Source organism: Mytilus edulis, chromosome 4, assembly GCF_963676685.1.
Source record: "Mytilus edulis chromosome 4, xbMytEdul2.2, whole genome shotgun sequence".
In the NCBI taxonomy this organism is placed as follows: Eukaryota; Metazoa; Mollusca; class Bivalvia; order Mytilida; family Mytilidae; genus Mytilus; species Mytilus edulis.
The window spans coordinates 10,906,103-10,923,071 of record NC_092347.1 but is presented as its reverse complement, the minus strand read 5'-3'; the positions used below and the strand labels follow the sequence as shown (position 1 = coordinate 10,923,071).

The 16,969-nt window shown below is 31.0% G+C and overlaps 1 protein-coding gene across 1 annotated transcript in view; it reads left to right on the top strand.

Moving 5' to 3' along the window:
- Positions 1 to 321: 321 nt before the first annotated feature.
- LOC139518972 (ubiquitin-like modifier-activating enzyme 6) overlaps positions 322 to 16,969 on the top strand; it is a 43,042-nt gene continuing 26,394 nt past the window's right edge. Inside the window, exons 1-8 of the mRNA XM_071310677.1 lie at positions 322 to 432; positions 11,605 to 11,657; positions 12,540 to 12,634; positions 13,548 to 13,576; positions 14,405 to 14,499; positions 15,268 to 15,379; positions 15,963 to 16,043; positions 16,733 to 16,855. Of these exons, the coding sequence (XP_071166778.1) occupies positions 11,620 to 11,657; positions 12,540 to 12,634; positions 13,548 to 13,576; positions 14,405 to 14,499; positions 15,268 to 15,379; positions 15,963 to 16,043; positions 16,733 to 16,855 (573 nt within the window). The 5' untranslated portion in view covers positions 322 to 432; positions 11,605 to 11,619. The remainder of the gene's footprint in view (positions 433 to 11,604; positions 11,658 to 12,539; positions 12,635 to 13,547; positions 13,577 to 14,404; positions 14,500 to 15,267; positions 15,380 to 15,962; positions 16,044 to 16,732; positions 16,856 to 16,969) is intronic.

Sequence of the window (16,969 nt, the reverse complement as noted above, 5' to 3'; positions counted from 1 at the left end):
CGAATAACCTTTTATGAATATGAGTAACTATAAATGTTCATTGGGTTTATTTTCTGTTACATGAATAATAAGGAAATAATAATAAAAATCGTTTATGCAATTTACTAATACCTGAGGATTTTTTTTAATTCTGGCTTTTGTGCTTGTCTATACAATTTTACTATATGTCTGCAACTACTTAACATAGTTTTAAAATTATTCGTTTCTTTCGTTAAACTATTCAAGAAATTTGAAATAGGGCCTTTGAGTCCTTTGAAATAATTATGAGTTTTTTTACGAGATATCAGAGCCAAGTTCGGGATGACAATATTTATATTTTTTAATTTTCCGCTGGGCTTTCACAACTTCCGGTTAATCTGGAGTGATTTCCCTTTGGAAATGTTTTTTATTTTGCAGTTTCTAGCTCTTTGTTTCTGATACAAGCTGCATAATGTAAGCATATTGACAGTTATACACTTCAATCAAGTATTTTTGTTATGAAGATGAAGGTTGAGTCCCTTTTTCATGACTAATAACATATTCAAAATATTTGGTTTGTGCTATTAAAAATTTCTAGCTTTTTGGGTCCAAATTATAAAAACAACTATTTTTTGTTATCATCTCCTATTATATATGTAAGTTCGTGGTCTAGTTATTTAGACTGATGTGTACAGTGCTGAAGGTTCTGAGTTTGTCTAGGGTGTTAAAATATCAGTACAACAGTGGTGATTTTAACCCTCTGACACATATCTCTGTCTCTGGTACCCAGACCGTAGTAAAATCTAGAATAGGTAATTAGGAGGCCTTAGTTGGTCAAAGTTTCTCTGGAATTTGATCTGGAGATCAATCTGCGGATATCTTTTCGGTACTGTTTTCTGCCATGCAGCCCGGTGGTACTTACAGAGTTCTTCGGCTTTCTCCACCATAATAACAGATTCTGCCCTGTGTCCAAACACTCCCTCATGTTTGGGTGGGAATTGTCTTTGTAAATATTGTTGTAAACATGTTAGTGACACATCTTCATTTATCCCGATAGGGAGTGAACACAGATTCCACTGTGCCTACATGTATGCAGCTCTCAAGGGGTGCTCCTTAAACCGAGGGATCTACATACACACAGTACCATTCAAACGGATCGATTCGATTTCCGAGTTTTTTGAAGCCACACAGAGTACCGCGGATTTCACTCCCTAATTCCTGCAAAGATTCTCTCCCAACTCCGCGTGGCTGTTAATTGGTTTATTGCCCATCGGATGTACTAAAAATTAACAAGGCGTAACAACATAATTGGATTAGCCAGATAATTTACCTATGTACATTTTGTACATTTAATCGATCTTGATTGCACAGGTGTGCTATAAAATCACGGTATTAAAATTTTTTAACAAATGTTTTCCTTCCTTTGTCAGATAAAGATGTGAAATTATAATTTAGAATAAAATAATTATTATCTTACAGGTTTTTGTCCCATGTCATTATCTTTGAAATAATTTTACCAAAAAAAAAATGAAGAAATTTATTTAAACTCAATTTATTGAGCAATGTAAAATATTATGTTTCACCACCTCGATACATTTATACAGACTTGAATAATTAAAATTAAGAAAAGAAACTGTAAAGTGACAACTCTGTTGAACAATTGGAATAACTTCAAGTGATTTTGCTAGTGTTCGTCATTTTCGTATTTTACGAAACGGTTTTCAAATTGACGAAAGTATTTTATATCAATTGCGTCATTTAAGTTTTGAAAATGTAAAAATATATCGCATTAAATTACTATAATTTTACCTGCCTTCATGTTTTTGACAAGTTTATGACACTCAGCCATTGAACGTTTACAAAAGATGTTAAAAGTTGTGATAAGTAATCTGCTTATCGCCATCCGATAGGTCACTAATCCTTTAAATATTATTAAACCTCAATTGCCCATCATAATATTCTGTTCCATATGAGCGTCACTGATGAGTCTTATGTAGACGAAACACGCGTCTGGCGTACTAAATTATAATCCTGGTACCTTTGGTAACTATTCCAGTTAAATCAGTCAGCGTTTCATTTTCAAAATTTCTAAATTGCCCACAGTTGGCAGTTTTTTATCATATTTTTGTCATTTGATCACAATTGATTCCCCCGTTCAATATCTCATCATAATTTCAATTTTTCATCAACCATAAATTTATATTATTGACCATGGACGTATAACTAATGTTCAGGTCTATGTCCTGTTTTGACCGATAATATAAAAAATTAAATAGCTAAAGAAGATGTGTTTTTGTTTATTCGGAAAAGAATTATATTTTAGATTAGATACATTTTGTGTAGTTAATCAATTGTTAAAGGACCTTGTGGAGCCTCAATAGAAACGCACAAAAATGTCTTTCTGCAACTTTTAAACCTGAATGAATTTTCCCACGGTCGTCCAGAAAGATCACCTGAGTTTACTGGTACGTGATATTATTTGCCGCCCTTTAAAAATCTTGTGCTGCGGATAAAACCAATGTTAACTATTGTTATACGTCTGCAAAATTGAAAATTTTTTGGTCGTATATTGGTATCAAGTTGGCGCCATCGTCTGTAGTCGTCGTCGTAGTCGGATGACATTTGGTTTTCGCACTCTAACTTTATTAAAAGTAAATAGAAATCTATGAAATTTTGACACAAGGTTTATGACCATAAAAGGAAGGTTGGGATTGATTTTGGGTGTTTTGGTCCCGACAGTTTAGGAATTAGGGGACAAAAAGGGCCCAAGTAAGCATTTTTTTTGGTTTTCGAACAATAACTTTAGTATAAGTAAACAGAAATCTATGAAGTTTAAAATTATGTCTATAACCACAAAAGGAAGGTTGGGATTGATTTTGGGAGTTTTGGTCCCAACAGTATAGGAATTGGGGGCCAAAAACAGGTCCCAAATAAGCATTTTCTTGTTTTTTGCACAATAACTTTATTAGAAATCTAATTATTCTGATTTAGGGAGTTTTGGTCCCAACAAATTAGAGGCCAAAAGGGTCCAAAATTAAACTTTGTTTGATTTCATCAAAAAATGAATTATTGGGGTTCTTTGATATGCCAAATCTAACCGTGTATTCAGATTCTTAATTTTTGGTCCTGTTTTCAAATTGGTCTACATTAAGGTTCAAAGGGTCCAAAATTAAACTTAGCTTGATTTAAACAAAAATTGAATTCTTTGGGTTCTTTGATATGCTGAATCTAAACATGTACTTAGATTTGTGATTATGGGCCCAGTTTTCAAGTTGGTCCAATTCGGGGTCCACAATTGTTATATTAAGTATTGTGCAATAGCAAGAAATTTTCAATTGCACAGTATTCTGCAATAGCAAGAAATCTACAATTGCACAGTATTGTGCAATAGCAAGAAATTTTCAATTGCACAGTATTGCGCAATAGCAAGAAATCTTCAATTGCACAGTATTGTGCAATAGCAAGAAATATCTAATTGCACAATATTCATTGCTATTGTTGTCTTTTTTCAAAACTACCGGCTCTACCGTTTTTTATTGGGAAAAATGCATATTTTTATTGAAATTGGAAAATTTGTATATTTTATTTTGAACACATCTCCGATTTTTTGCTGACCTTTGCTGTCTTTTCTGCACTGTTTTTTCATGTATATTTTGGTTGTCAGACATTTTCAACCTGAAAGGTACTTTTTGGAGAGGGGAAAGACACAGAAACAATGATGGTACTTAATGCATTGAAAACTATGTGTTACAAACACCATGAAATTTTACAAAAAGGAAAGATGGACCAAGCAGTATGCATGGAATGCCAAGCTAACTGCCTCCATCTACGACTAGATTAGCTGCTTACATCTAATTATATGCTAAGACCTTGGCAGGAGTTCACCTTTTACTCAAATTTTACGATATATGAAAGATTTTCTCTTTTTTTATTAATTAATGATAATTTTTATTTTTTAATTGGTTACATTATCTCTTAAAATCTATTACCATACTGCCATATATTTAATCCCATTCTTATTGTTTTTGTTTGATCTACCGTACTTATTTTTACCTTTTACCCTTTGATTTTATCATTTTTCTTTCACATTTAAATCCTTTTTTTTTTTTTTTTTAAATCTATTAAACATATGATAGTAACGTCTCATAAAAAGGGATCAGAACTGTTTTTAAAATCATAAACTCCAACCTAGGTAGAATCAATTCATAAATGATGTAAATAGCACATAATTTTACACAATTGTTCTTAAAATTCACAGTTTTACCTATATATAAGGTTTTTTATATGACCGCAAAATTTGAAAATATTTTCGTCGTATATTGCTATCACGTTGGCGTCTGCGTTGGCGTCTGCGTTGTCGTCGTCCGAATACTTTTAGTTTTCGCACTCTAACTTTAGTAAAAGTGAATGGAAATCTAAGAAATTTTAACACAAGGTTTATGACCACAAAAGGAAGGTTGGTATTGATTTTGGGAGTTTTGGTCCCAACATTTTAGGAATTAGGGGCCAAAAAGGGCCCAAATAAGCATTTTCTTGGTTTTCGCACTATAACTTTAGTTTAAGTTAATAGAAATCTATGAAATTTTGACACAAGGTTTATGACCACAAAAGAACGGTTGGGATTGATTTTGGGAGTTTTGGTTTCAACAGTTTAGGAATTAGGGGCCAAAAAAGGGCCCAAATAAGCATTATTCTTGGTTTTCGCACTTTAGTTTAAGTAAATAGAAATCAATGAAATTTAAACACAATGTTAATGACTACAAAAGGAAGGTTGGTATTGACTTTGGGAGTTTAGGTCCCAACAGTTTAGGAATTAGGGGCCAAAAAGGGACCCAAATAAGCATTTTTCTTGGTTTTTGCACCATAACGTTAGTATAAGTAAATAGAAATCTATGAAATTTAAACACAAGGTTTATGACCATAAAAGGAAGGTTGGTATTGATTTTGGGAGTTTTGGTCCCAACAGAATAAGGGGCCCAAAGGGTCCAAAATTAAACTTTGTTTGATTTCATCAAAATTGAATAATTGGGGTTCTTTGATATGCCGAATCTAACTGTCATGACTGTGTATGTAGATTCTTAACTTTTGGTCCCGTTTTCAAATTGGTCTACATTAAGGTCCAAAGGGTCCAAAATTAAACTTAGTTTGATTTTGACAAAAAATGAATCAGTTAGGTTCTTTGATATACTGAATCTAAAAATGTACTTAGATTCTTGATTATTGGCCCAGTTTTCAAGTTGGTCCAAATCGGGGTCCAAAATTAAACTTTGTTTGATTTCATCAAAAATTGAATAAATGGGGTTCTTTGATATACCAAATCTAACTGTGTATGTAGATTCTTCATTTTTGGTCCTGTTTTCAAATTGGTCTACACTAAAGTCCAAAGGGTCCAAAATTAAACTTAGTCTGATTTTAACAAAAATTGAAATCTTGGGGTTCTTTGATATGCTGAATCCAAAAATGTACTTAGATTTTTATACGACCGCAAATTTTGAAAAAATTTTCGTCGTATATTGCTATCACGTTGGCGTCGGCGTCGTCGTCGTCGTCGTCCGGCGTCCGAATACTTTTAGTTTTCGCACTCTAACTTTAGTAAAAGTGAATGGAAATCTATGAAATTTTAACACAAGGTTTATGACCACAAAAGGAAGGTTGGTATTGATTTTGGGAGTTTTGGTCCCAACATTTTAGGAATTAGGGGCCAAAAAGGGCCCAAATAAGCATTTTCTTGGTTTTCGCACTATAACTTTAGTTTAAGTTAATAGAAATCTATGAAATTTTGACACAAGGTTTATGACCACAAAAGAACGGTTGGGATTGATTTTGGGAGTTTTGGTCTCAACAGTTTAGGAATTAGGGGCCAAAAAAGGGCCCAAATAAGCATTATTCTTGGTTTTCGCACAATAACATTAGTTTAAGTAAATAGAAATCAATGAAATTTAAACACAATGTTAATGACTACAAAAGGAAGGTTGGTATTGATTTTGGGAGTTTAGGTCCCAACAGTTTAGGAATTAGGGGCCAAAAAGGGACCCAAATAAGCATTTTTCTTGGTTTTCGCACCATAACGTTAGTATAAGTAAATAGAAATCTATGAAATTTAAACACAAGGTTTATGACCATAAAAGAAAGGTTGGGTTTGATTTTGGGAGTTTTGGTCCCAACATAATAAGGGGCCCAAAGGGTCCAAAATTAAACTTTTGTTTGATTTCATCAAAATTGAATAATTGGGGTTCTTTGATATGCTGAATCTAACTGTCATGACTGTGTATGTAGATTCTTAACTTTTGGTCCCGTTTTCAAATTGGTCTACATTAAGGTCCAAAGGGTCCAAAATTAAACTTAGTTTGATTTTGACAAAAATGAATCAGTTAGGTTCTTTGATATGCTGAATCTAAAAATGTACTTAGATTCTTGATTATTGGCCCAGTTTTCAAGTTGGTCCAAATCGGGGTCCAAAATTAAACTTTGTTTGATTTCATCAAAAATTGAATAAATGGGGTTCTTTGATATACCAAATCTAACTGTGTATGTAGATTCTTCATTTTTGGTCCTGTTTTCAAATTGGTCTACACTAAAGTCCAAAGGGTCCAAAATTAAACTTAGTCTTATTTTAACAAAAATTGAAATCTTGAAGTTCTTTGATATGCTGAATTCAAAAATGTACTTAGATTTTTTATTATGGGCCCAGTTTTCAAGTTGGTCCAAATCAGGATCTAAAATTATTATATTAAGTATTGTGCAATAGCAAGTCTTTTCAATTGCACAGTATTGCGCAATGGCAAGAAATATCTAATTGCACAATATTGTGAAATATCAAAAAGAAATTTAATTAGAGTTATCTTTCTTTGTCCAGAATAGTAAGCAAGAAATATCTAATTGCAAAATATTGTGCAATAGCAAGATTTTTTTTTAATTGGAGTTATCTTTCTTTGTCCAGAATCAACTTAAATCTTTGTTATATACAATATACAATGTATATTCACTTTTTACTACCAACTGATAAATTAAAATAATCTTTACCATTCAGTGATAACAAGCAGTTTTTTTTACATCTTAATATTGATGTATTTAAATGAGTAGTTATTGTTGCAAACTCCATTAGAAATTTTAATTGAGATTAGTTTTGGAATAAGGGAAAGGGGGATGTGATTAAAAAAATTGGGTTCAATTTTTCTCATTTGAAATTTCATAAATAAAAAAGAAAATTTCTTCAAACATTTTTTTGAGAGGATTAATATTAAACAGCATAGTGAATTGCTCTAAGAGAAACAAAAATTTTAAGTTCATTAGAACACATTCATTCTGTGTCAGAAACCTATGCTGTGTCAACTATTTAATCACAATCCAAATTTAGAGCTGAATCCAGCTTGAATGTTGTGTCCATACTTGCCCTAACCGTTCAGGGTTCAACCTCTGCGGTCGTATAAAGCTACGCCCTGCGGAGCATCTGGTTTATTATGGGCCCAGTTTTCAAGTTGGTCCAAATCAGGATCTAAAATTATTATATTAAGTATTGTGCAATAGCAAGTCTTTTCAATTGCACAGTATTGCGCAATGGCAAGAAATATCTAATTGCACAATATTGTGAAATAGCCAATTTTTTTTTAATTAGAGTTATCTTTCTTTGTCCAGAATAGTAAGCAAGAAATATCTAATTGCAAAATATTGTGCAATAGCAAGGTTTTTTTTTAATTGGAGTTATCTTTCTTTGTCCAGAATCAACCTAAATCTTTGTTATATACAATATACAATGTATATTCACTTTTTACTACCAACTGATAAATTAAAATAATCTTTACCATTCAGTGATAACAAGCAGTTTTTTTACATCTTAATATTTTATGATGTATTTAAATGAGTAGTTATTGTTGCAAACTCCATTAGAAATTTTAATTGAGATTAGTTTTGGAATAAGGGAAAGGGGGATGTGATTGAAAAAAATTGGGTTCAATTTTTCTCATTTGAAATTTCATAAATAAAAAAGAAAATTTTTTTGAGAGGATTAATATTCAACAGCATAGTGAATTGCTCTAAGAGAAAACAAAAATTTTAAGTTCATTAGAACACATTCATTCTGTGTCAGAAACCTATGCTGTGTCAACTATTTAATCACAATCCAAATTTAGAGCTGAATCCAGCTTGAATGTTGTGTCCATACTTGCCCCAACCGTTCAGGGTTCAACCTCTGCGGTCGTATAAAGCTACGCCCTGCGGAGCATCTGGTTTAAACTTGAGCACCACACCACACTGTAAATATCTGTAAATATTTTAAAACCATATATCCCCAAGTGGGAGTGCTCCGATATATAACGGAGGAATCTACCTGAACAGAACAGAACAGAACATGATCATTCTGATCAGAAAACCAGATCTCAAAAGTGCTTTCTAATATCAAAATAATAACATGAATACGAAATTTACAAACATTACTACCACATGTACCAATGCCATCACTGTTTTGGGAAAATGTATAACTTTATGGGAGGAATTTAAAGCCATTTTTTTTAGTTATTGGGAATTTTCTCTAGGGGAAAAGGCCGAATTTCGGCTGTAATTTGAGGCAAACAATATCACTGATATTGCCCAATAGCAAGAAATTTTCAATTGCAGTTTTTATGAAATATTCTTTGAAAATTGGAGTCATCTTTCTTTGTCCAGAATAGTAGTTGAATCATCTTAAATCATTGTTTTATACAATATACAATGTATAGTCACTTTTACTACCAACTAATAAATTAAAACAATCTTTACCATTCAGTGATTACAAGCACTTTTTTACATTTTAATATTTTATGGTGTATTTAAATAGGTAGTTATTGTTGCAAACTCCATTAGAAATTTGAATTGAGATCAGTTTTGGAATAAGGGAAAGGAGGATGTGAAAAACAAATTAGGGGGGGGGGGGTCAATTTTTCTCATTTCAGATTTCATAAATAAAAAGAAAATTTCTTCAAACATTTTTTTGAGAGGATTAATATTCAACAGCATAGTGAATTGCTCAAAGGCAAAACACATTTTTTAAGTTCATTAGACCACATTCATTCTGTGTCAGAATCCTATTCTGTGTAAACTATTTAATCACAATCCAAATTTAGAGCTTAATCCAGCTTGAATGTTGTGTCCATACTTGCCCCAACCATTCAGGGTTCAACCTCTTCAGTTGTATAAAGCTACGCCCTGCGGAGCATCTGGTTAGCATTTAACATTGTTAAGCAAGTCAAGTTCAAGTTCAACCCAAACTGTTGATAACTGACATGTATATCGTGGAATTGTCTTCACACGGCAAATAAATTTTTATGAATCTTTTAATGTCACTGTTCAAAATACACAAATTTACAATCATTGTGCGAAAATAGATATTATACAAAGACAAATTAATGCAGCTGTGGAAGTTTTCCTGTTGAAACTAAATAACATGCAAGTGCACTTGATTACATACATTTGTACTAACATGACTAAATAACACGCAAGTGCACTTGATTACAAACATTTGTACTAACATGACTAAATAACATGCAAGTGCACTTGATTACTAACATTTGTACTAACATGACTAAATAACATGCAAGTGCACTTGATTACTAACATTTGTACTAACATGACTAAATAACACGCAAGTGCACTAGGTTACTAAACATTTGTACTAACATGAATAAATAACACGCAAGTGCACTTGATTACTAACATTTGTACTAACATGACTAAATAACATGCATGTGCACTTGATTACTAACATTTGTACTAACATGAATAAATAACACTTAAGTGCACATGATAACTAACATTTGTACTAACATGACTAAATAACACTTAAGTGCACTTGATTACTAACATTTGTACTAACATGACTAAATAACACGCAAGTGCACTTGATTACTAACATGACTAGATAACATGCAAGTGCACTTGATTACTAACATTTGTACTAACATGACTAAATAACACGCAAGTGCACTTGATTACTAACATGACTAGATAACATGCAAGTGCACTTGATTACTAACATTTGTACTAAAATGACTAATTAACACGCAAGTGCACTTGATTACTAACATTTGTACTAACATGAATAAATAACACGCAAGTGCACTTGATTACTAACATTTGTACTAACATGACTAAATAACACTTAAGTGCACATGATAACTAACATTTGTACTAACATGACTAAATAACACTTAAGTGCACTTGATTACTAACATTTGTACTAACATGACTAAATAACACACAAATGCACTTGATTACTAACAATGACTAACATTTGTACTAACATGGCTTAATAACACGCAAGTGCAATATACATTTATATTAAGGTCATTGAATTCATTTATATACATGTAAGTGCATACTTATATTCGTGGATTTAGTAAAAATTGCTAGAATCATCATTCAAGACTCTTCAGTAGTGTATTAATTTCCAATCCAATAACTATAGAGATGAGAAGCAGCAAAAGGCTCAATAATTATTCAGTGATTTGTTTCAATGGTCTCTTTATGTCCTGTACATCCAATCAATTGCCCTTGCTTTCCAACAAGCTTACACATATACATGATATATGCCCTTAGTTTAAGGTATATACATGTATTGTTTTCTAGTTTTAAAGTTGTTATTTTATCTCCTAAATGTACTGTAGAGATTGTTAAAACATGTAAGAGAAAAAACTGTAAAGACAGTTATTATATTTCTTCATTAAACATGTTAAAAGATTGTAGCTGTAGTAATGTAACTATACCATTGTCATGATTGTGTATACTGGAAGATATTAGTTGTTTTTTCACAGTAGATGTTATAACACCCTGAATAGTAACCAGTGGCGGATCCAGAACTTTTCCTAAGGGGGGGCCCGCTGACTGACCTAAGAGGGGGCCCGCTCCAGTCATGCTTCAATGATTCCCTATATAATCAACCAAATTTTTCCCACGAAAGGGGGGGCCCGGGCCCCCCAGGGCCCCCCCCTGGATCCGCCTATGGTAACAAACTCTATGTTCAAATCAATATACAATAGATTTAATTGTCACATTTGGTGAGTTAATGAAGAAACACATGAATATTTTATGACATTCTCTAATGATTACGTTTGAAGATTAATTTCAAACAATTTACCTGGGAATTGCTGACATTAGGAAGGATATTTAATGGAATGAAAAAAAAATACATGTAGTTCAGGGAATAATAATGATTTATAATCTGCAAAATAAATATGATATGCGTAGATCTTTTAAATTGCTCAGACACATGATAAAGGTAAGGTGCTTAAAATTTACAAAATCATTAATAAATCATTGTCAAAAAATCTATTTTGAATTCATTATGTTTGATTACTTATATTTAATTGTACATGAATATATGTATATTAAAAGTTTCAATTCTTCTTACTTTGATAGAAAATAAACGGATTATTTATATGAAGCTGGGGTATCTATGATCCTTAAATTCACTTCACTTTAGTTACATCTATATATCATGTATATTATGTACATGTATATATAGTGATGCAAGAATTCTATTTAAAAGAAAAAAAATATTATTCACTCAGTTCCTACAGGTTATATGTTAGACCTGTCTTCTTTAATTATATTATAAATGTTACTTTTAATGACTTTATCTTGAAAAAATACCTTATTCAATGATTTTTTTTTCAGAAATAAACAGAAAAGATGGCAACAGAAATGGAAATTGACGATTCCCTCTACAGGTATGGATAATTTCTTCTGTAGGACATAATTATTTTTATTTTTTTATTGAGGATATGTAAGGTAATGGAAATACAATTGTAGTAAAATAGAAAGGTTATGGAAATACAATTGTAGTGAAATAGACAGGTTATGGAAATGTTTGTAGTGAAATAGACAGGTTATGGAAATGGTTGTAGTGAAATAGACAGGTTATGGAAATGGTTGATTGATTATTGTTTGGTAACCAATAATTCCTGATGCCTGGTAACCAATAATTCCTGATGCCAAATTGATCATGCATGTTCAGGACAAGAGTAAATTTAAAAAATAACAGATTGATTTTTAGAAAAAAATGACCTGAGATGAAAGAAGGGTCATTAAAACTTTCATCATTAAAAGGAAAAATTGTACTTGCAACAGACCATCTAGAGATGCTGCAAGTGTTTACTTAATTAACAAGAGTAATACACACTCCCTACAATAGATTATAGACTTATTTACACTTTTTGTGTGCAAATGTGTCCGCCATTACTTAAAAATCACACACATACCTGTAAACTTTGACATCATAATTCAAAACATTTGACATCTTTAAAAAGTGATTGTTGCTTGAAGTCAGAAGGTTATTCGGAGCAGATCTAAGGTCAACAAAATACAGCTAAACACAAAAAGTGTAAATACATTTATTCTATGGTTCTTGTCATGCCAGGAATAAAATTTATTTGATTTAGATAAGATAAAGAAATATATATATAGATAATAGACATTTGTTCTGAATTATAAAAAGATAATAAAGAAAGTGGTTCTGAAATATTTTTAACATGAAATCTCTGAAATTTCTAAGAATTGCTAAGAATTATTATATTTGTATATATATTGATGATATTCAATACTATTTTCAGTCGTCAGAGATATGTTCTGGGTGACCATGCCATGAAGAAGATGGCTTCTTCATCAGTCCTAGTCTATGGAATGGGTGGAGTAGGAATAGAAATTGGTAAGATGTCTTTGTAAATTTAGCTAGTCAAACTAGGGCTTTCACATTGTCATCAAATTTTTATCTCTGTATCAGAGAATTATACATCAACATGATTAGATTGATTAATAATATTCAAACCAAAGTTTTAATTAAAAATATTTAAACAATTTTAGAAATATTCAAACAATTTTCTTTAAAAAGAAATGAACTGCTTACTGGTATATTTACGTTAACAATGTCATAAATTTTCATTGACAGTCTGTTGATAAAATTGTAGTACATGTATTGTAATTATAACATTTGAAAGATATTATACAAATATAGCCTTTGTATGAGGTCGATACAAGGATATATTGACCTGAAATAAGTATATTGACTGAGGACGAAGTCCGAGGTCGATATACTTCTTTGGGTCGATATATCCTGTATTGACTTCATACAAAGGTTATATTTGTTATATTACTAATTTCCGACCGTGTTTGTATCAAAATCGTCATTTAGGTTTGTTGGAACTTTGTAGATATTACATTGTCTCCTTGACAATAACAATATATTAGTTGTTATTTCATTTACTTGTTTTTTTTGCATCTTAGATATTTGAAGATTTTTTATCGTCAAATAATCGATCACAGATATCATTTTTTTCAAAACGTTAAACAATATCCTGAAATTCATTACATGACGTCACAAAGTATATCGGTTTTTAGATATTCTAAAAATAACCGTGCAATATGCTTTTTGCCGGTCAATATGCTTTTTGCTATCCGCCGTTTTCTCTCTACCTTCAAAAATATAGTTTAACATGTGACTATCTCTAAACGAATCAAATTTGTTAAAATATACGAATTAATAATATTAAAAATCTATCTATATCTATATCAAATTAGTTACTGGTATTAACATTTTTTATTAATGAGATTGTATATTTCAGCTAAGAATATTGTCCTAGCGGGAGTAAAGGTGAGTTTATTTTTTGTTCAATCATCTCATCCATATAATTATATAAAAAAGGTTCTTTTACTTCTTTAAAATTATTTTTATAACTTACATCCAACGTCAGACATCTTATTTCATGATTAATATATAAATATGCACAAATTCAATTAAGGAAGGAAAGGAAACAATTGATAACAAGAACAAGAGATAAATTAAGATTTAATTTATGAGTGTGTCATTGAATTTATCACCTTTTGAGTCGCATTCAGATTGACAAATATATATATGTACCTGCAAAAAAAGTGGTATGGTTTTCATGCAACTTTAGGTCATGAAGACTTATGTTTGTATTACTTCTATTAGTGATACCCAAACAGTAGTACAGTTGTGATGATATCAACCCTACCAGGTTATTTACCAGTGCTGAAATTGAAGGGCAAATTAAATTTCAATGAAGGATGTGAAATAAATATTATTTTGTGTTGCGAAAATAACTAAGAGATGTATGTTGCACAATTGTCATGATAATTTAAGTAATTTTATAAAATAAAATATGAATCTAGATGTGGGGTATACACATTGAGACAGCAAATCCAAATAATGAAAAGTTATCTAGAGAGCAACATAACTGTACATGTAAATTTAGAAATGTTTGCATGAATTTATGTAGTCTTCAACCATAGGTATGACTTTTTTTTTATAGGAGCACATATTTGAATTAGTAGATTATATATATGATTAGGTTGCTTATCTTTCTTAAATGTAAAAAAAAATTGTAATACAAAGCCATTTTATTGCAAAATTTTGATAGTTTTATTGTTGAATTTTAATTTCTGTTTCTATATACTACAGGCTTTGACTGTTCAGGATGGAAATATCAGTACTATACAGGATTTGGGGACACAGTTTTTCTTAAGGGAGGATGATGTAAAACAACAAAGAAATAGGTAATAAAATATATATATACATATAATTTATTATGTAATTGTTTGTATTGTATCATTATTACGTTGTGATATGTAAATGTATAGTTGAATTTTCCTCTGAAAAAGTTAATGTTCATTGAGGTTAATTATTTTATTTATTTGCAAAATCTAAAGACATTCATTGTTTGATTCATATACTGAGTGGAAAATACATACATGTATAAACAACTATCCAAATTACAACAATATTTGTTTGATTGTTTCTTCTGCATATTAATAAAAATGATTACATTTTACACATCACTGCCCTATTTTATTATTTCATGGCAGTCAGTTTTTTTGTTGGAGGAAGTTAGATTGGTTTGAGAGAACCACCACCTTTATTAGGAAAATTTGCAATCCAAATGGATCCAAGATGGAGTCAAACTCTTCTTCCATGTGCAGGACTCAAACTCACAACTTAGGTGTTGACAGGCTAGTGATACAGAAGTTGCACTGCTTAGACCAATGAATCCCCAATGACCTGAGACATTCTTTGACAGCAACCCCTCAAACCCAATAAATTAAAAAAAGACTTCTTTTGGCAATGAATGGTCTTCAACAATAGACAAGTGTTATATCATATGCCTGGTAATAAGAAAGAAATCTTTATAGTGTAAAAGCTTTTGATTATAGTCTAATTTATTCAATATTGTCAATCAAATGTGGAAAACAATTCTTATGATGTATAAAACAATAACCAAATAACATTCCAAAACAAGTAAACCATGTATGATTTGTATCTTACAGGGCAGAAGCTAGTGTGAACAGACTTAGTGAACTAAACCCTTATGTCAGTATGAATATTGTAACATACAGTTTAGAAGATTCCACAGACTTAGATTACCTTAAACAATACCAGGTAAACTGTCCTTGACCTCTAGTTTCTTCATAGTTCACATTACCTAAAATTTCAATTAATTATTTTTTGGCAATTGAGTGTAAGAAATGTTTCCAGACTTATAATATGGGCACAAATATAATATCGGAATGAAACAGCAAGTATTCTGATAGAAGAAAGAATTGACCCTAGGAACTATTTTTTTTAAAGTTTAGCTGAAGCTGAATGAGATTGTTTGCTGATATATAGGATATTATGCTATTGTGTAATGGGCTTGGAATAGGATATATATATATGCTATTCACTTTAGCATTTAGACCTTCATAATAACATTATTAGAAATAATTAGTAATAAACAGACACATTTATGATAATTAATTGTTAGTTTTGTGAATGAAATGGTAGATAACCCGCTGGTCATGAATATCAATCAATCAATGTGTTACTGTCAATGTTCTTAAATAAAAAGTAAGGGTTCTAAGAGTTCTGTTTAGATAAGTGTAATGCTTGGTTTATACAGATTACTTGATATCTCTTAGATCAATTATATTTAATAATTTCGAATGCATGTGTGTGTTAATTTCATGTTCTTACTTTGTTTCAGTGTATCATATTAACAGAGTTACCACTCAGTTTACAACTGAAGATTAACAAATTTTGTAGAGAACAATCTCCACAAATAACAGTAAGTAATCATGTGGAATCAAGTTTTTATCCTTGTTTTACCTAAACTTGTACAATATGAATTAGAAGATGTGGTATGAGTGCCAATTATACAACTCTCCATCCAGGTCACAATGAATAAAAAAAGTTCAAAGTACTGCTCAACACAAGAGCCTTGACTCACGCTAAACAGCAAGCATTAGAACTGGTTATTTTAATTTTGAAACAGATGTTAGCTATTGAATTTAATAATTCTTTATCTGAGACAGCTTGCTTAGATAGGCGACGTAGGCTTGCATTTGAGATCAACTTTAGCAAGTCTGGTTTTACACCTGACAATTTTAATCATGAAATTTTAATACAACTATACAGATGAATTGTTATTGGTTAAGCCTAGTAAAAGTTTACAGCAAAAACTTTAAGCTTTCATACAAAAAAAAATCACAAAATCATGCAGAATTACAGAATTTGGTGTTGAGGCATGTAAGACACATGATACTTTGCTGAAAAATAACATATCTTACTACTGTTTAAAAGATGTAATTGTATGATAAATTGATTGATTCCACTAAGTGAGTTTGGCACAAATGCATAAACCATATACATGTAGTATAAAGTTATGAAATACATTGTAAATCGATATTATATTATGTATTTATTATTTAAATGGACAGTTTGTAATGAATAATGTGCATTGTTTTATGTTTACAGTTTATAAGTTGTGATGTATATGGTGTGTTTTGTTCAGCATTCTGTGATTTTGGTGATAGTTTTGAGGTAACAGATATTAATGGAGAAGAACCAAGAGATATATTCATAGAGAGTATATCTAAGGTATGGTATATGAACTTTACGAAAATTCATCTTCTTAAGACTTATGGCATGAATTATCTGGTCCTCAGACAACATTTGATATGCATTAATGCATTGATTACAACTATTTTATGC